This window comes from Charadrius vociferus, unplaced genomic scaffold (assembly GCF_000708025.1).
Source record: "Charadrius vociferus isolate BGI_N301 unplaced genomic scaffold, ASM70802v2 scaffold126, whole genome shotgun sequence".
NCBI lineage: Eukaryota > Metazoa > Chordata > Aves > Charadriiformes > Charadriidae > Charadrius > Charadrius vociferus.
In genome coordinates this window covers 2,739,801-2,761,799 of record NW_009648894.1, presented here as the reverse complement: position 1 = coordinate 2,761,799, position 21,999 = coordinate 2,739,801, and the positions used below count along the sequence as shown (strand labels likewise).

At 37.1% G+C, this 21,999-nt stretch overlaps 1 protein-coding gene across 2 annotated transcripts in view; it reads right to left on the bottom strand.

The window, feature by feature from the left end:
- MLLT10 (myeloid/lymphoid or mixed-lineage leukemia (trithorax homolog, Drosophila); translocated to, 10) overlaps positions 1-21,999 on the bottom strand; it is a 132,114-nt gene that overhangs the window by 66,204 nt on the left and 43,911 nt on the right. For both annotated transcript variants that reach the window (XM_009887132.1, XM_009887133.1), the window contains exon 8: positions 7,061-7,156. In XM_009887132.1, coding sequence (XP_009885434.1) covers positions 7,061-7,156 — 96 coding nt within the window. The remainder of the gene's footprint in view (positions 1-7,060; positions 7,157-21,999) is intronic.

The following is a 21,999-nucleotide window of genomic DNA, read 5'->3' as shown; positions in this document are numbered from 1 at the left end:
AAGTATCATCAAGTAAAGAGGACACGAGTTCTAGTTGGCCAAGACACGTGCAGGAATGACTGGCTACCTACTACAAGCCTGCTGCCTGACAGGAAGGAAAAAGCATGACATGCTCTTGAGCTCCCAGTGCAGATTTCTTCATCAACCCCCACTCACTCCCAAGAATTTTGGCCCTTTTCCTAAACCCATAAACTCTTCACAGAGATTTCAAAAATTTAATCTTTAGCCCCGTTATTCTTCCGTTAAATTTTGTCAGAATTGTTCATATTGGTGAACATTAGTCAAAATGTTGACTAATATAATAATGGGGAAGGACTTTTTACTAGGGCATGTAGTGATAGGACGAGGGAGAATGGCTTTAAACTGGAAGAGGGCAGGTTTAGATTAAACATTAGGAAGAAATTTTTCACTTTGAGGGTGGTGAGGCACTGGAACAGGTTGCCCAGAGAGGTTGTTGAGGCCCCATCCCTGGAGATGTTCAAGGCCAGGCTGGACGTGGCCTTGGGCAACCTGGTCTAGTGGGAGGTGTCCCTGGGTGGAACTCAATGATCTTCAAGGTCCCTTCCAACCTAAACCATTTTACGATTCTATGAAAATAGGTTCACAGAAAGCAATTAGGTGGGCAGGGAAACTGCGGGCACAGCATACGGAAACCACACAAAGGGATATAATTGTTTTCATAATAATAAAGAAAAAATTGAGTTGTAATAGCAGAATGTTAATATCAGAAGAAAGAAAATGAAAGAGAAATTAGGAAAAAGGAAATACTATTCTCTTGTTCTTTATATTCAAACAAGCTAGTAAAATAGCCTTTTGGCTGCATAAAGCTTCTTCATCAAAAGAATACAGATCAAACCTAGAAGCTACTCATTTGTTCAAAACAAGCTTAGTTTGTTTTCCAGTTTTTTATAGAAGAGAGTTTAAAATAGTATCTAAGTTGATCTCCATTAGAGACCACACAAACACTTAAAATTGAGCATATACACACATTTTCTCTTCCCTGACTGGGATGCTTGCTTAATTTAGGCCTACAGCAGAATACTTCCTCATCTTTACATACAGCTTTGTATAGCTAGTATAAAAGGTTTTCCATATTTTTACTAGAACAGCTAAGACATTGACATAGAACTTACTTTTCAGTTGCAAATGCCAGAAGTCAACTAAATATTCAAGCTTTGAGGAAAATGAAAATTTAAATCTATTTGCATACTGCCCTGTATGAATTCCTATGAACTGCAATAAAAACGTATTATAGATTTTCTGAATAACAGTGAAGAAAAATCAGTTTAAGTCTGTTAAAGTACAACGTTAAAAATAATTTACCTCAGATTCGTATTACTATACTGGTAACTGTTTCTAATGAAGATGGAGTTAATTCGAAGGTAAGTTTGCAATAGTTCAAAAAGTTAACTACTGAAGTCCACAAGTATGCCCAATTTTCCTGAAACTGATGTGTCACTTGACCTGAGTTAAGAAGTAGTGGTTCAAATTTGGGTCATTTGAACAAAGGGTTTCCAGACACACAATAACCCAAACCAAAAGTCAAGCTTTTCCTAGGATCCATGATTTCTCCTCTTAGCCAACTCCTTCCTTTCCTAATTCTTATCTCGTGTTCACTCAGTTGAATATTAGTTGCAAGGGTAATTCTCTACAGGTATCAACAATCATAGTTTGATGTTATCTAGTAACTCTTCTCCATTACCACCGGAATTTTATTTATTTATTTAAAAGGGGAAATAAAGAGTTTAAATGTAGCTGTACAGACTGGCCAGGGCTAGGCAGACAAGTACACATACTGCATACTGTGCAGAGATTTGGTTTAATTGCAAGCCTGAATCCTGCTCTTAGGACATTTATGGAAACATGCATGCACATCGCAGTTCTGCTTTTGAAAATTTTGCTCCAACAGCTATTTCTGTTTTGGAAGGTGCTGTAAAGTGTACTGGAATCTATGTGCTTACTTAGAATATCTTGAACAATAATACGATGCAATATACCCTATGCAAAGTAAACTTGGTATCATTGGGTCAGGTGATTATTTTTTTCTTTTTTCACAGATTATATTCCTTTCTTTAAGGAGTTAATCACAACAAAGTGCCCTAAACCAGATACACATCAATCGCTTTTAGAATCCACAAGATATGCAATAGAATTTAAGGTAAAACTGCAGCACAAGCTTTAGATTATTAAGCTAATTGGTTCATACAATAACCTACATATCACTAAACAAACTGCTTTTCTAAAACCTAAGTTCTAAAAGACAAAGGCCTAACAGAAACGTCTCAGAAAAACTTTAATATGCCATGGCAAAGTTATAGCGCTCGTTTGGGGTTTTCTTTGAGGCAATGAGCAAGGATCTGAGGATAGAGGCAAAACACCTTTGGTTATTTACCAACACTGGCTTCAGTCTCTGCAGCCATCTCCCCCGCCTCCTCCGCCCCCAGCTTACAATTCTGTGCCCTTCCAGCACGTGCTTTTTAAATGGAATACAGTACTCGAGGGTCGTCCCTTCACTGCTCACACTGCAATCAGTCTTTTTCCTTAATTTCAGTACAGGCATCCCCAAAAAAGTACATACCCCTAATGCTCTCACCCAACTCCTTGGTTGACTTGACTATTGGGAGGACTACATACTCCTAATGCTCTCACCCAACTCCTTGGTTTATTTGGGAGGACTTGACTATTTCATGAACGTTAAACCTGTTCTCAAAAATCAATCAGTATTCGCTAGTGCAATTATCAAGCTAACTCTGTGTGTATCAGGGCTCCTTTATGCTTCCCATAAACCAGTTTGGATTTTTTTTTCCCTTAAAAGTGCACTTTCACATTGCCAACTTGGTGCACAGATAGCTACTGTCATTTTTACACCCCCCATAAATCACTCTGCACCCTGAAGAGTTACACCACCCACCTGTAGCAAGTCTTAAACTTCTGGGAAAGCTTTAGATCTACCATAAAGGCATAATAATCATTCCTGCCAAACACAGTATGTTCCAAGGCTTGAGAAGCCTTTAGCCCTAATACAGACGTATAGGGTGGTACTCTTGCACAGAGAAGGGAAGGATCATGGCAGGTAATCCTCCACTAAAATGACAGATGGTAAGAGCACGATCCAAGCTAAAACCAACCAACCAATCAAAAAAAAAAACCCCAACACACACACACACATATATATGTCCCATAGCTCACAAACACCACACTGTTGCGGGATAGTGATGTTCAGTCATACCAAATAGAGATTTCCCTACTCTTTTCATTCCCTACTGCATCCCACTGCAGTAGGATCTGAGCATCTCCCCTAAGAACCAGGTTTGGCTGATAGTCAAGGTGAACTGAGGATGGTTATCATCATCATCTGTACTATTACAGATAAAATTTAGTCAGCTGTACTTTCTGTTTGCAATATCTTTTATTTAGTTACTGGCTACAATTTGAATGCAGATACAGTCTTGTGTATCTTTGAGCACATCAATGTTTTTGAGCTTTGTTTTAATTATTAACACACCTCTCTCCTCCCAAAAAAAAGACAACTGTATTTTTCTGTATCTGTTAAACCATACACTCTCAATATAAGCCAAAGCTCAAAACCTGAGACAGAAGCTTTTATCAGGACTAAATAAAAGGCTGATGGCTCTTCCCAACTAAGGTGGCAGACAGAAGAAAACTTCATCTGAAGAGGCAGAGAGAGTATTCAAATTCCTAAGTTATTCTAGTCCTTCTTAAAACATTCTGTACCTATGCCCCAAGAGAAAAGCGAAAAATTTGTTAGTAATCAAAGAGTAGCTAACAATTTCTAATTTCAAACTTTTTCAAACTTAACTGATTCAGACTAAGCAGTGTTTGCTGAGACATTACAGGGATGCCCAAACATGCCTCTTAAATGGCACACTCGTATCTCAACCCAGCATTTGGACTGGAACCTCAGTAAAATTTCTTGGAATTAAATTTTGCAGAACAAACAGGCAAGCCAAAAATACTAACTCATACAATGTAAATCCACAGCTTATCCTGCAGCCTTTCATGAACCTATCTTAAGAAACCACTCATCCAGATAAAAACATGCTTTAAGGCATCACCTGCATAAATGGTCATTACCACTGTATCACAAAGGACTTAACCTCTTTAAAAAAGAAAAACAAAATTCATTTCAAATTCCAGTTCCCCCCACAGGAACAATGTGGTAGAAGAAATGATTATATACCATGATAAAATAATGTATTCACTGCAAAGACAGATTGCTGTGAAAGAGACATCAAGTCCAAATCAATTCTGACACCTCTATGTAAAAGGACACAAAAAGTAACATATTAATACAATATTCTGAACTAAATATTTATCTCATTAATAATAAAACAAGCTTTGTTTTCTTAAGTTTCAAATTTTTGAGGAACACACTATGAATTTATAACCTAGAAAAGCACATGCATGTAAATGGTGTCAAAAGGACTTAGGAAAAAAATTAAAAGCAGACAACTGAAGGAACTAGCCCCAAAAAGTCACTTCCAAATATCCAGCAGATACTTTTTAAAAAGACATAATCATACTTAGTAACATCATTTTTTAAAAAATGAACACCAGTTTTCCTGATGATCTGAACTATTACACAAAGGAGGTAGAAAATGAAGCAGATAGCTTATGCAGAAAAAGAACACAGGATGCAAAAGGCTGAAAAAAGAAAACTGAAAGGACACATGTTTATATTTAAATTCCAGAATGAATACTTCTGTATTAGTTTAATTCAGTTAGAATTTAAGTTCTAGAATTATAGAGTTTCTGTTCTCTTTAGTATTTGCTCTAGCAAACCTCGTTACTAACCATAGGAGTTGCAACTTTTTTTTGTAATGTTATCTATTTAATGATTTTTAAGACTATAAAGAGGTGAGAACTAGGTATTCAAAAGAACATAAAAATATTAAAAATGTTCCTATTATTTTTTTGCATTTATGTCTCTAGGATTTAGATCTTACTTGCTATACATACATATTTAGTACAATCTTGATTAACAGTATGGCCAACAACTTAGCAAGATTTTCATTCTTTACTTAAGATTAAATAGAGTTCTGCTAAAAATGGGATTGTACTCTTGTTCACTTTACTGAAGTGTACACTCTTGAGTCGTAAACCTTATAATTAGGAAAAGACTAGGGAGAACAAAGCAGAGGTCAGAAGAAAACCAGAATCCAACTGTGTGTTCAGCATTAAAGGCATATTCTAATAGGTAGGACTCAAAAATAACCCATATTTCAATATATTTTCTTTACCTTTTACACAAATACACAGTAGTATCACTTTTTGTTAAAACTTACAATGATAATCAATTTACAAAAGGGATGCAATTCAAGAAAGGTAAGGTCATACATAGCACAAAACCTAAACAAAAATTGTAGAGTTTAAAAGAAGGATCCCACACAAGAAGCCTCATTTACAAGTTGTCTCAGACTCACGAGGAATATATTCAGGACAAATTAAGAAAATGAAATAATCACGTGAACCAGTCAGGACTATTCAAAGAGTTCTATAATTTAATTTCAATAAAAACTGTCACACTCACTGACCGCAATGTCTGATCACTCTTAAATCAAAACAGCAAAGCAGCAAATTGACTCTACTTTTTCTTTTTACTTTTTTTTTTCCTAATAGTTCCTGGGAATTTCAGAAAACCACTGACTAGTTAGTCTCATTTAACACAATAGTGTCAAAGAGAATACAGTAGAACCAGAAACAAGACTAATTTATCAGAAGCATGAGTCACAAATAATGGGATGTTAACAGGTACACATCCTCAAGGTAATAATCCTTCTATTGAGAATGAAGAAATATTCAAAACATACTAAAAAATTAAATTTCTTGGTGATGATTCTTGAAGTTGACACTACTAGTTAAGGGAGTACTTCCAAGGACTAGAGAAAGTTGGTATTTCAATTGTTTTACCCTGTTCTGACAAGGTGATGGCGTACCATACGCAAATAGACACATTTGTTGAATATTGCATCTCAGCAACCAAACTACATACAGTTAACACAAGCTTCAGCACCTTTGATAAAAAGTACTGCTTGACATACTGATGGCTAATTAATTCAAACCATGATTCCCTGACTCAGATGTCAAACATGCCCACATGAATGGGAAAAGTGTTTTCCAAATCTGAAGGCAGAAAACTTATTTCTCAATACTGCTGCCCACTCTGCAGTACCATCATTAACGTCATTTTTTTGGACAGCGAAAGCGGTTCTTGTACAGTACAATGAGAACTATCATTATTTAACCCTCTGTGTTGTCCCTTGAGTTAGGTATTTGCTAGCACGTGAACAGGGAAGGAAAGACCACAGAACCTAATGGAGCAGATAGCTAAAAAGGCAACATGATATTACAAGTATATGAAGAATGAGCCGTAGTTAGCAGGGCCTGTTGCAATAGAAGAAAGGGTAATAGCTTTAAACTAAAAGAGGGAAGATTTAGACTAGATAGAAGGAAGAAATTTTTAACAATGAGGATGATGAAACACTGGAACAGGTTGCCCAGAGAGGCAGTAGATGTCTCGTCCCTGAAAACATTCAAGGTCAGGTTGGACAGGGCTCTGAGCAACCTGATCTAGTTGAAGATGTTCCTGCTCATTTCAGGGGAGGTTGGACTAGAAGACCTTTAAAGGTCCCTTCCAACCCAAACTATTCTATGATAACTTCAGAGTTACCAGCTTACATGCTTACAGGTTCAGTGACAGCTCAGCACAAACAAGTGAATTTCAAAAGGAAAGATTTTCTAAAACTTCTCAAATTATTAAACATAAGTTAATGAAATAAAACCTACTGGAGCATCAGTGGCACCTGACTGAGGTCATTAAACTACTCACTATTCAATTACAAAAATCTAAGCCTTTCTTCATATTATAAACCTCAAAGTATTTTAGAATTTTACATTATAGGAAAAAATACCAAGTGTGCTTGACAATTATACAATCCATGCCATTATAAAGCTCCTGTATATACACTGGAATGATTACATCATGAAATTTCAACACAAGTAATTGAAGTGGAAGAGGATGAAAAACACATTGACTTACTTTCTCTGTAGTTACAGTAAGAGATGGAACCAAGGACGGTGAGGACTCCGACTGCTTCTTATATTTTTGCTTGTGTTTATCTTTCTCTTTATATTTCTAGAAGTTATAAAAGAGAATATAACCTAAGTTCAGCTTCATCTCTAACATAACCCATTTTACATAGCACGAAGTGTTATCAAAATTTGAGAGAAGGTAATAATGTCCTGTGCTATTTTAAAGGAAACTACATTAATGTTTTTAAATTTTTAGAATATAATTTTATAAAAGCAATTCAAGTATTTGTATTTGCTTTCAAAATACACAAACTGAAATTCTTCAATGATAGCCAGCATTTGTGAATCCACTGTTGTTAATATTATCCATCTTCCCAATAATCAAGTCATCAACAAAAGAAACTGGACTAAAAACTGAGACACGGCTTCTGATTCAGAGGTCTTCCTGCATACCTCACCAAAGATTCCTGTCTTCCTGCATTTCTGCACCTGTACAGTATTTGTTGGGATACTACTGTAAATTAATGCAAGGTTTCAGCTTTGGCTCCCCTACTGACATCTCCATGCATAAGAATGTGAAGTTTGATTTAGATTTCATACCCCAAAAGGTGCATACAGTTTACATACTAAGTATCTTCCATGTTGAACTGAACAGAATATCAAAAGCTATACAAATCAAGTGTGCTTTCTAAGGAAACTGAGAATTTAAATTTTTGTTTGTTTGTTTTTAAACACAACATGAAGCATTGGCAGTGTGAATGAAACTGTGCAAACAGAGAGAAAATAACTTCTTAACCGAGAGTCTTTACAGTATAACAGAATTCTTCCAATACTGGTAGAAATCAATTGTTAGAGGATTACAGAATCAGACCCAAACTGTGTTTGTTTAAACAATACAGACAAAAAAAAAAGTGACAAAATTAACAATTCAACTTAGAATACAGAAGGAGTTCAATATTTTTGACATAAGGGGCTTAAAACTCCCATTGAGTAGCTTGAAAAGATGAGGAAGACAACTTAAAATCTGTAAGTCTGAATACCCATATGAAAACTCAGTAACTGTTTTGAATCTTAAAAATGACCCATGCTGATCTTTCTGTAACTATCTAAATGACTATCTAGACCCTCAAAAGAACTTAATTTGTTCAACAGCAACTGCACAACCACTCGCACCAGGCACCATGACAAGATGTAATATGTGCGTACTCTATGCAGGTATCACCAAGTGTCAACTCTCTATTTCAGTCACGATGGAAAAAATATCTGACACTTATTTCATGGAATCGGCCTGAAAGAACAAGGGAATGGGTTCTCAAATTCTCTAATAAGGTAGAATCAGTTGATTGACAATCTAGATACAAAGCTGAAAGCAAAAGACTTTCATCTCTACTTTTCTGAACTAGAAATACCGGCTGACTTACTTAAGAGATCACCTTGTCTCTAACCAGCTCCAAATCCATTTAACTGAACTTATAACCTGATTTTGCCAGGAAAGAAATACAGTTTAGCCAAGAAAAGTCATAAATAAAGTACCAAAGCTATCTTCACCAAAATATCATGCAAAAATACACTTGCTAGAATACAATATGTGGAGTCATTTGATTATTGTACACTTCTTAAAACTCAAAGGAAGGTGCAAGAGAACTCTTAAAAAGGCTGATGGGCATATCTAGGTTTGGTTTTTTTTCACACACTGAAGTCCACTTGGTATTTTTTTTCCCAGTGTGCTGCTTGGATAGCAATTTGGAGTTTTCCCTTTCATAACAAAGTGTGCAGGTGTCCTAATTACAATAATATACACCATAAGGTAGTATTTCAATTGTTTAAAATCTAATGCAGGCTTGTTGAGGGAGTTTTAGATCAGGGAGTCTGTTTTTGTTTCCATTGATATTTTTCTTCCGGGGGTGGGGGGTGGAGGGGTTTTTAGGGTCTTTTTACACCTGGAAAATACACATTTGAAAGAAAGAGAAAAACATATGGACAGGAGGGATTCAGATGTACTGCAGTGTTTTTTCAATACTTTCTTAAATATAATAGTCCCAAAAGTGCTACCCGTACTGCCAGAAAGCAAGCACGGATCAAGAGAAAACAGAAGCATCTACGCCAAGACTGCCATGTTATCCATCAAATCTGTTGATCCAAAAGCCTTTCATCAGTGCTAGTTACCTAGCTTACTGTATCATCAGTATACATGTTTAGATAAACTTGAGTAACAATTTCACTGAATCCCAAACAAGCCTCAAGAAGGAAGTTATGAAATGGAAATCTAAGCCACTGCCCGAGTTTCTTTAGCTTCCATTGTTTTATTAGGAAATTCAAATCATGCTCAAGAAATTTTTTTATTTATCATTTTGGAGCCAAGAGGCAATGACTTTAATATGCTTTAAGATGAAACTTCACAGAAGTATCAGTAAACAACAGGAAACGTTTAAATGATCATGTTTTACAGTCTCTTCTGTTGACTTTTTAGTGCTCTTTTACTTCCAGTGTTAATTTTGTCTGAAAGGCAAAGAAACACAGAATTCTGATCAAAGGAACAGTCAGGAGGACTTCAAATTACATTCTGTAATGTACTGAAACCACTTTGATGGTAGTCTCAACAGAAAAGGATGTGTCAAAAGAAGGAAAGAGGGATACAAGAACGGGGGGAAGGGAGAGGGCATAATCGACTAAGAGCCTGGAAAGAATATGCTTTAAGTTCTGTAAAGTGAAGCATCAGCAACCACATCAAATTCCTCTCCCAGATCCAAAATACCAACACAAAGTTTGCTAGGACAGCTTACCAAGGTTACAGTTTACCACTCAAGGCCACTGGAGAGGTACCCCACCCAAAGCCCTTTTATCTCATCCACAGGAGGTCTGCTGTCCTTAACTCTACGTTCTCTCCTCCTTTTAGGTTATACCTCCTCTAACAATGTCTCCTCTTTTTTTTTTTTTCTTTTTCTTTTCTTATTTCTTCCTAAGGAAAGTTCAGAAGTCCTACTTCTGAATGTGAATTGACTCCAGATGCAAATAACATCAAAGAAGTGGAGAACATTTCACTGCAGGAAAACCTTTGAAAGGAATGCTCAGGTTTTACACTGATAAGAATAAAAATTTCAGCAACAACCTGCTGAGATGAAGAGGCACAGCTCCCACAAAGTCACTCTTTGCAGTTGCACCCTCTTCTCACCATAAAGATGCACACCATTAAAGGAGAAGCCGCTGCCCGAGCATTCAAACACCATTCATGGTGTCACATACACACTCTCAGGTGTGCTTCCTCCTTCTTCAGGCTCGACTCTAGGTTTCCCGCAGCAGAGTCTCAAGCATCAGATTTTATAAAATAATTAATTTAATTGAAAGGTACAGCAGCAAGGACAGCCCAGGCTGGGTGCCTCCAAAGAGAGGGACCCTGGACAAAAATCTCTGGACAATTATACCCTTGTGATCTATACCCCCGCCACTCATGCGCTGTCCATGCGTCTTTTAGTCCAATGGTGATTTTTTGTCTGGGGTCTTCTAACACCTTATTGGATTCTTTTTCTGTGTCCACACAGGCTCTTATCTTGTTGATTTGCAGTTTCAGCTGAGGGTTGGAGCCTCCTTATCTTCTGGTTTACACTCCTTGTGCACCTGCACTCACTGGCAGGACATGGCAGAACTGAAGAGTCCCAGACTTGGGAAAAACACTACCAAAACATCAGTGTGATATCAACATCTTTCCCATACTAAAAGACTAATCACAGCACTGTACCAGCTGCTAGGAAAATTACTAAGCAAAATAACTCTATCCCACCCCAATGACTTCACGAAATCTAGCTACTCATGCCAACAAAAGCTAGGCAAACAGCACAAATCACACCGTAATTTATTCTAATTAAAACTTACTTATTTACACTAAACAACTAATATCCCTCACACATACAAAGCACAAGTTCTGAAATATCCACTTCTAGACCCAAAAAAGGAGTAACAGAGGGACATTAATTCCCACAATATTCAACAAATATGACAGCTTTCAATCAAGTCTGTCTCAAAGGACACACAAAGTAGCCATCTGTCCTGCTGCCAGAAAAAAAATGAGCAGTTGGTCGTTCACAGACAACTCACTGCATGCTTCACTTTTTTAAGACCTCTGATCAGCTGATCAGCGACAGCTCAAAAAACCCACAAAAACTAAGACAAAATCCACCAAAAAAACCCAAACCACATAGCAGCAGGTCACTAAGACAAACATCCATCCAGAAAGCCACATGGAAACACACCATCCTAGGGAAAGTAATTATATCCAATGTCTGACCTTTTACAAGTTTGACTATAAGGGAGAAAAGGGCAGAAATTACTCTTAAAAAGGACTGAAAACAATATTGCTAATAAGTAAAAGCTAAGGGAGCTCCAACAGCAGGCAGAACCCATGTATCCCATTTACATACTCAGATTTTTCAAAGATTCACAGGCATGAGTTCAGATGTTTCAAACACCTGTATCTTAAGATAGTTGCAGAGCTGATAAATGCAATGCTATATCCTGTAAAAACAGGATTTAGCAGAAGAAACATTCCAAGGAAGAATACATTAAAAAATCCAGGGCCAATTACAAAACTGACAAAGCAAACTTCACTCTCAGTTCACAACAGGGTAGCTCAACAGACCAGATTCAGGCAGCTCCTGAAACCTTTCTTACTTTACGAAAAATAAGGCATGACTGCCATGCAGCCACTGGGTAAGCAGCTGTAGCATTATTCATCCTAGAACTTGAAGAGCCCTGATTTATGGTGTAGCTAAACACCCAATACAAAATACCTAGAGTTCATATGTCATGATTAATCAGAAAGCTTTATTTATCACTAGGGGTCTCATTTTTGGCTTTTGTTTCTTATCTAAAAAATTATGTAATACCTTCTTAATTCCAATGGTTACATGCTGCAAGATAAGAAAATATGGTGCAAGATTTCTGGAATTCCATAGCACTTTCTGTACATTCCCCTCTTGTGGGGCAGGGTGTAGGAGGGTGGAGAAGCAGAAAAAGCACATTTTCATTGCGTCATTTCTTCCACAGAAAGTCAATCTAGAAAATTATTTCACAAATACAGTTTGGTTCCAACTCTTTAGGGTTTTAGCTCTGTCATGGTTTAACCCAGCAGGCAGCCAAACACCATGCAGCCGCTCACTCAATCCCCCAACTCCAGTGGGAAGGGGGAAGAGAATCAGGAAAAAAAAAAAGAAAAATTCATGGGTTGAGATTAGAATAGTTTAATAAGAAGAGAAAATAACAACAATAATAATGATATAAGAACATACAAAATAACTGATCCACAATGCAATTGCTCAGCACCCAGCAGCGATCCCGAGCAGCGATCACCGATCCCTGTCCCCCAGCCAACCCTCATTTATATACTGAGCATGATGTCTATGGCATGGAGTATTCCTTCGGCCAGCTTGGGTCAGTTGTCCTGTCTATGCTACCTCTCAGCTTCTACGGGAAGCTGAAAAAGTCCTTGACTGCTTAGCAACAAGTAAAAACATTAGTGTGTTATCAACATTACTCTCATCCTAAATCCAAAACGCAGCACTATACCAGCTGCTACTAAGAAAGTTAACTCTAACCCAACCGAAACGAGGACAAGCTCATTTACACACTGGATCACTCTAAATATCAGCACTTGCTCATTCATTTTCTTTAAAGTACTTTCAGAGGAAACATTTATCAGACTATTGAATAAAAACATCCCTCATTGAAATATCAAATTAAGGATACATGTATAATTTTATCTTAACTCTGACCTGTTACCAACAGAATAAATGTTAACAAATCTATCCTTCCACAGTTTGGACCTCAATGTCTGGGAAGACGGAATAATGCAAGTGAATGATAACTTTTATGGTACAGATGGAATCGATGAGTGCCGCTTTTCTTTAATGGCATTATTAATTAATAACATTTCCACATGGAAACTAGTTGAAGGTATTTACGCTTATTTGCAATTCAGTTTTGTCTCAGGAATGCACAGCCTTCTCCAAAGAGGTTTCCACAGTAGTTCATTTCATTAAACTATGTTCTGAAGTTTGGCATTTAACAATTCACCTTTCCCGCGCTGCTTTGCCTGTCAGACCTTCTGTGTGCCAATTCAAACCGCTAAAACACCAGCAACAAAAACCAAAGTGGATAGTTTTCTGCTGGTTTAGTGAGCTAGGTTAGTTCAGTGAAGGAGTGTGAGAGATGGAACAAGAAGAGGCAGATGGAGAACAGAGGAGCAAGAGCTCACCTGCCCAGGGAAGAAGAGACTAACTTTTATTTTGGAAGAATTAAAACACATGTACACTATCAGCAAGCACTAGTGCTTGGCCCTTCAGACAAAACTGCTTGGGCTGATCTTGAAGTATTCCATTTTTATCCCTTTCTCTATTACAAAAAATCATAACCACCACGACCTTTGGTCATCTACAATCACAACATTTTCAAATCTGTTTTCCTTAGTGATTCTTGTAAGCAAAATCACTTTAATATCTGAAATCACAAATTTTTCAGCCACTGTTTTTGACTCCTTCAAATAATTCCAATATATCAGAATGTTGTATTAGCACAGAGTACTCAGATTGGTGCTTCTGTCATTTATGGATTTTCTGCACTATCTTTCCATCACTGAAGTGTGTAAATCCAGAGCTGCCATCATCAAAACTAATGTCTTTAACAGAAAGCTGCATATAGTTCTTGCTAATCCCCAATACAAGAACTGCTTCGCCTCTTATTAGTGACTGGTAGCTATTAGTAATATAGCCATAACAATTCCAGAACAAAAGATGCTCACAGTCTACAAGTTTCAAATTCAAATCTGAATTTATCTTGTTTTGACAAGAACAGCCCTAGCTCAGGCATTCATCTATCTATCATTTTATACGTTACAGAGCACAGCAGGAAAATTAAATGCAGTAGCAGCGTTGCTGCAGTCACAATAATAAAAGGATATAGGCACAGGATAGTTTATAGGGAGAGGTGGAACACTACTGCCAGTATGTCATGGTTTAACCCCAGCCAGCAACTAAGCACTACACAGTCGCTTGCTCACTCCCCCCATGGTGGAATGGGGGAGAGAATCCGAAGAGTAAAAATAAGGAAAAATTCATGGGTTGAGATAAAGACAGGTTAAGCAAAAGCCATGGATGCAAGAAAAGCAAAACAGGGAAATCATTCACTGCTTCCCATCAGGAGGCAGGTGTCCAGCGATCTCCAGGAAAGCGGGGCTCCATCATGTGTAACAGTTACTTGGAAAGAAGACAAATGCCATCACTCCGAACTTCCCCCCTTCCTTCTTCTTCCCCAAGTTTACACACTGTGCATGACATCATATGGTATAGGACATCCCTTTGGTCAGTTGGGATCAGCTGTTCCAGCTGTGTTCCCTCCCAACTTCTTGTGCTCTCCCAGCCTACTCGCTGGTGTTGGGAGGGGTGAGAAGCAGAAAAGGCCTTGACTGTGTGTAAGCACCACTCAGTAATAACAAAAACATCTTTATTATCAACACTGTTCTCAGCACAAATCCAAAACATAGCCCCATACTAGCTACTATGAAGAAAATTAACTCTATCCCAGTTAAAACCAGCACAAAGCATTATTGAAATAAATACATATTTAGCTCTAAGCATGAAACTCGTTCTTAAGTACCAATCCTTGATACAATTACTTAAAAGACTAAAAATCTCACTTCAATACAGGGATAATGGTAAGAATTTTAACCGTCAATGGTAAAAAGACTCAAGAATCGATGATAAGAATGCCAGCCAAAGCTTAACTTAGGTGCAAGAGTAACACACAATAACTCTTATTCAGAATAAGCTACTCTTCTTTTGATATTTAACATTAAAATACACTTTTTCTGTTATTTACACAGCTTAATATTAATGGTTAGTGATGGATACTCCATGCTAAACATCTGAGTAGCACTTCATAACTTCAAAAATGGTGCAAGACTAACTAAATCAAGGCAACTATTTATTATCAATGCTTACCTTCATTTATTCTTATAAAAAATGCAAGTATTTAGAACTTTAAAACGTTTATTATGTTACATATTGCAAAATGCTCCACTGTCTGCAAGGTGACTTAAGGATACGTATAAAATATATGTCAAAAAATAGGCGAACAGAATGGCAAGCAAAAGGAATACATTTAATTTTCCCGGCTCAGGAAGCTCACCTTTAACTGCATATGGTCTACCAGCATGCAAAACATTGTACTTGGTGAACAGCATATACATACAAATTTATAAAAAGTACCAAGATTACCTTCTAAAAACTGCTATGAAGTCAACATAATGTACTAATAATCTTGTACTAATCTAGGATCCAAAGCAAAGAAAAAGAATATCTTTAAGCACCTTTTGCTTCTACATGTCTCACAGTTATAGTCACAAAATTGAAGTGTAGGAAGATATATTTCTCAAACAAAAACAAGCAGAAACCTTAATGACCTATTTTTAACATTCAAGTGTCACTTAGTTTTCAAATTAATACAAACAACATTGCATAATTTTCTCAAGCAAGAAATGCTTGCTTTTCTTCAAAGTTCAGCTTAATTTTTACCCCAGTTATTCAAGTTACTCTCCTCTATCTCATAATACGGCAGAGTACAAACATTGAGGAGTTAAGTAAATGATGCTATAACACACTGAACTTGTAGAAAGATCTAAAGCACAATCAGACAAAAAGTCTTATCTTAAAATTTTGTGAAGATATTAATGAAACTGAAATAAGTATTAAGTAATAATAGAATAAAAAATAAATAACAAAATAAGTAAGAGTAACACCTAATTATACCTCAAGTATATCATAGCAGTTTTTCAATGAAACAGAAAGTCTTTTGGTTGATCCCAGCAGACTAAGGAAGACATCTGGACTAACAATGTGATTTTTCTTTAAAAAAGAAAACCACAACTCTTGTTTGATGAGCGCAGCACAAACCTACTACGGTACACATCTACTCAAAATTCTGACTCTCCCAGAATTCCTCTAGAGATGCATATAAAAACCACGGTGAAGTAGTAGCACCATGAAAGAAATAAATAAATAATGGAATTTCTTCAGATAAATGTTTGAGGATTTTGCCACCCCTGGAATTTGAGTCTCACAGTCTACAGAGACAATTAACACTGCTACTAATCACTACAATTTCATGCACAGGTTCTGCAGGGGTCAGGTTTTGAGTTTGTTTTCTTTCACAGTGAAAAGCAGAAGACTAAAGTGTGTACTTTGAGGGAAAAGACAGCTGCAGCTAATGCAGCCTTATAAAATGCTACATCTTAGAGTAGTTCTTAGGTATACCTGAGGTGGTGTGTTTGTCATTTTGATTTTACAATAATGAACTAATCCCAGGTGCCACGCTTAATACTATTATGAGGTGTTTGTTGTGATAAGGTACACTAAAAGCATTACTCTTCTCTCCATAATATATATGATGTGTTACTGTAAGATTAGAAAAATATGAGGTGATAAGCATGATAAGGGAGACAGAAGTTCCTACTTTTCCCCTTACTAAAATAAAAGAAAATTTAAATTATAAGCTTATCTGCTTATATAGTTCTTCCTGACCTTCACAAAAGACCGTTTTGCCGTGCCATCTATACCAACTGGTGCCAGTTCCAGTAGATTACATGCAGTTTATTATCAGGCTGACACAGAATACAGCACCAAGTTAACACAGAACTTTAGCAGGCAACAAATCAAACAAGATGCCACCTTTGCTCTTAATCCTGCAGATTTAAAGATGTATATTACTGAATACACTCAGATAGAGCAGCTTTCTAATGAAATTTTGTTTACACAGTCACGCTATGTCAGTCCTCCCAAATAACTAACTTTCAACACAATTTGACATGAAGTAGTATGTTAAAAAAGAAAAAATTACACTCCTACAAAGTCAGTGAAGAGCAGGTGTCCAGAAACAGAAATACCATTTGTCGTCACCAAAAGTAAAAGACTGCTGCATGAAGTCACCCCTTTTTGAACACCAGGGAACCCACACAAAAACTCAGTCTTCAGAAACAGGAACCAGGTTCTGCAGCTCATAGGTAGGTATTAAAGACCATCTACACACTGAACTACATACAGTATATACTTATTGACCAGTTTTTAGAGGTGTTTTAGAGGCATTCTTCTTTCCCTCTGACTGAACAGAATTTGGAAGAAGTCATGGATAAGCATCACCATTAGCATCCATACCACTCAATTCTCATTTGGATAATATTTATCTAGCACTACTTCAATAATTAATTGAAGTAATTCCAAAGTTTTTGCAAAACACTTTTCTTCTACTTATCTTTAGCATTCTTACAATTTTACTTCCTATGTCAAGAACAGTTGAGAGTATTAAACAGTCACATCTATTAAACCAATTAACAAAACTTTAAAAGTTAATAAAAATCATAGAGTCACAGAAAAAAATCCAGTGTGATACTGCATTACTGACATGAGTCTGGAGCTTTTTTACCTAAAATGCTACACAAAACCCCCAGTCCAACAAGGCAATTAACTGAGGAATGACATAATTAGAATTGCTTTTGCAACACTGCTTTATACAGTACTATAAATTGACCTTTCAGGACTAAATCAGAATAATTTTTTTTTCCAAGAAGAAAAAAGGAAAGCATTGCTTACAGAGCTGAACGGTAACCCAAAGAACTGCAGTCTGTTCCTGGTTTTGCCACAGAATCTTATGTGATGCATGGCAGGAAAAATTTATCTTCTCACAGTCGGTTGGTTATTCAGATAGTGAGGAATACATAATGAACACTTGATCTGATTGTTTAAGACTTGATTTGTAACAGCCCACACAGAGCATTAAAATACATTAAAAAGCATCAAGTGCTTTTCTTCCAAATGAAATTAATAGCCCTGACATATGAATGTAGGTTCCTTCACAACATATTGGGAAAGTCTGGGCAGTTCAGAATGCAGTTCACAAACCGACACACAGCTAGCCTATGGAAACTTTCAGTCAGCAGAGGTATGTTTTAAATTTTCCCTTCCCATGGGCCTAATAACCAAACTCACGGCTACAGGGGAACACAGCCTCAAACTCTTCTTAGATGTTCAAGTTTCTCCCCTCAAAATCAGAGAAGGTGTAACTCTCCTTTAAGAACAAGACAAGCAGCAAAGAGAGGCCCATAATGAATTCACTTTAGCCTGTAGCTCAGTGTTTAGAACACTTGTCCTGGTTCCTGCATTTTAGGTTGTCCTCAGACTGACACCATCCAACTTCTGTAATAGTGCCCTGAGGCTCCTTGTCACTATTTTGTTCTTTTTGCCTCTTCAATCACCACTTCTTACATATTTTCGGTCTTCAGTCACAAGCCCATTTTCATTTATTTTGCATTATACAAGCCATAATAGCAAAGAGTTTTAAATTTCCCCTTCCTGCTCAGCCCAGACCAAAGCACTTCTAGCAGAAAAGGAATTTGTGTAATTCAGCTGCTACATAGTAGTTATTTACTATGTGGCAAATGCACATTTTGCAGAAGACATAAACATAGGATGGTAATAAGCTTGCCTAATTTTCACATAAGTGGCAAGAAACACTTCCCTTACACCAAAGTTAGTCCCAGACATGTTCAGTTCTTTCTTTAGCCCTTCCAAACATAAGGCTGCCAAGGACATTAGCAAAGCAAGGTATTCTTCCACAGCCTCATGGTGGCCTAAGTTTTTCCTTAAAAAGTTTGAGGTAAACACCTCGGCCCTGAAAAAGGGGATATTACAACAGGAGGTCAAGCAACATACTCCCAACCCTACTTACGAGGCACACAGCCTCATCTCTAATAACTTCTCAGCCATAGAAACTAACAATACTTAGTGCAGCAGTAATCAGAATATAACTAAGCTACTTATTCTGTAGCTTCAAATTCTTCATTAAATCATACAAAAGGTTTGTTGTTTTGTTTTGGTTTTAATTATTACACCCTTATATATTTGCTATTGATTTTGTAAGAATGGTGCCCAGAAAAGACTAAATACATACTAGGAATGAAAACGCGTGCATTCAACTCAGTATGTTTACAAAAATGACAGCTACCCATATCAGCATTTTCAGATCAACCTCTTCTTATTGCAGAATGCTATTTTATATGCAAATGGATAGCTTTTGAGGTCTCAGCAATAAAAATGGTTCCAATCCTCAACTCATACAGCTTCAGCTTGGCCAAAGGGAAAGCTTTAAGGGTGTGTAAAGATCTGATTATCCAAATTTCAAAAAAACAAGATGAAAGATATAGAAATTATAGTGCCATTACTGGGAGGGGAGGGGGAGACACCATTGCATATGGGAAGAAAGATACACATATTTGCTGTAATACGACAACAATCTGGATTCCAAACGGATTTAAAGAAGAGGGAAATAAGGAAAGTCACCCTAAAAAATAACCCCACTCCTCCAAGATACAGTGTATATTTGATACAAATTTACCAAAAAGAATGAGCCTCCATACCACATACAGTTCATGAACTGAAGATTAGCATTTTGCAAAGCACAGGTCATTCTTTAATTATAGAACATGTAAGATTAAAAAAGCCAACCAAAAAATCTGTAGCCACAAGTTAGGTGATTAACACCTTTAGGAAACTGCAACTTTTTTCACCACTTGGAGGCTTTAACTAGAATAGTATTTGCTATTACACAACATACAAAGCAAACTAAATTTGGTTAGTGAACATGCTATAATGTGCCATGAGAACCTCTGAATGTGAAATAATAGGTCAGTGCTTTCACTTGGCATTACAGATCATGAGATCTTCTGGATTACCATGTTTCAGTTCATGAAAGGTAGAAGAAACTTTAATAACCTATCTCTAGCTAACCAAGTCACAGAAAAAGGCCAGGACTTGCAAAGGCAAGCCACAACATTAACTGTTTCTAGGAGATCCACAACAAAACACTTCCAGAGCAGGAGAAGCCAAGCAGCCAGAAGAAAAAACAACTGCTATGTTGGCTGAACACACTTTGTTTGAAAGGCCCTCCAAGTATTCCCTGAAGATTTTACAGGTATTATGACCTGAAGCAGCATAGTATCGCCAAAGTTGCAAAAAAAAAAAAGAAAACCAACCATCAAAAAAAAAGAAAAAAAACCTCCAAACCACAGGTTTTTTGCATTGCTCAGACACACAAAACTGAAATTGGGCCTCATGCTCACACCTCAAAGTTTCTTCAAATTCAACTTTAAATTTTTGTCAATCAGAGTAAAAATCCATGCATGTATTTTGAGAAAACATGACCTGAAATATGATACTGGCGAAAAACTAAGCAAACTAAGAAAAATATATGGCGAATACTGGTAAGGTTTTACCTTGCAGGTAATTCTCTCGTCTTTTGTTTCTTCTACCAACGTGTTACTAAGAAAAACAGATCTGCCGAAACCCCATTTTTTTGTTATTTTAGTCATAAATTTAGAATCAGAGGTACAACCACATCGCAACGCACACTCTCTCCTACATTACTAGATGAAGATGAAACTACTCACCTACACCATTAACCAGATCTAAAGACACTTTTTAGAAGATTATTGAAGAACAACAGAGATCAACATCCATTCGACATGGAAGCGACTTTAAAAAACAAATCAATTATTAAGGAGACTAAGGGTCTGAAGACTGACACTTGTTATTCAATTTCCTGTCACTATAAATATAGCTCCTTCATATAATACACATTTGGTCAATACCCTCTTTGATTTCAATTTTTAGGATTTTGAACAATGCAAAACTAATTCTACCCACACCTGCAGAAAAGTATATTAAGTTAGTTGTACAGGATGCATGCAGGTGAGCAGTTTTGCACGTATTATTAGAGGGCTAAAAAAGAGCCAAAGCAAATTTGCTTTATTGTGCCACTGTCTGTTACCACCCTGCGTTGGATTTAGATGACACTGGTGAGGTCCCACCTTGAGTACTGTGTTCAGTTTTGGGCCCCTCACTACAAGAAGGACATTGAGGTATTGGAGCGTGTCCAGAGAAGGGCTACAAAGCTGGTGAGGGGTCTGGAGGACAAGCCCTGTGAGGAACGACTGAGGGAACTGGGGTTGTTTAGCCTGGAGAAGAGGAGGCTGAGGGGAGACCTTATCACCCTCTACAACTACCTGAGAGGAGGTTGTAAAGAGGTGGGGGCTGAGCTCTTCTCCCTGGTGATAAGTGACAGGATGAGAGGAAATGGATTCAAGTTATGTCAGGGGAGGTTTAGATTAGATATTAGGAAACATTTTTTTCACTGAAAGGGTTATTAAACATTGGAACAGGCTGCCCAGGAAGGTGATGGATTTGCCATCCCTGGAAGTGTTTAAAAAAAGGGCAGATGTGGTACTTAGGGACATGGTTTAGAGGTGATTTTGTCAGAGTAGGTTGATGGTTGGACTTGATGATCTTAAAGGTCCCTTCCAACCTTAGCAATTCTATGATTCTGTGATTTCCCATAGACAACTATTAATCCAGCAGTAATAAAAACGTAAAGTAATAATCATTATAAATTTAAAATTCTTTTGTAAAAATACATAAAGTTAAATTGGTAAAAGAATACAGCAACAATAGAAATTAGCAGACAGTTACGTTCTTTGTACCCTCACAGGAAGATTCCCAAGTGAATGACAAAGTATTCTGCCATCCCGTGGGCTTGACCACCAGTACCAGTAACTTGTGTCAACAAGAGATGTCACTTCTTTGATGAAGAGAAAAAGATATAGCAGGTTGAAACAAAGAAAAATTAGATGCACCTGTTTATCAGCACACTCGCTAAAACATCTACTCCTGTATTTCCTTCCCACCTAGTCACAAAGGCTACACAAAAAAATCTCTAATGGAAAACTACGCAAAGAAAGCTGCATGGAAACAGCCTTCCCAATGGATACGTTACAGTGTGTATCCCAAAACTGATGATAAACAGGAATAGGAAGGTGCATGCACAAGCGCACCTGAAGATGTTTCTTCATTGGAC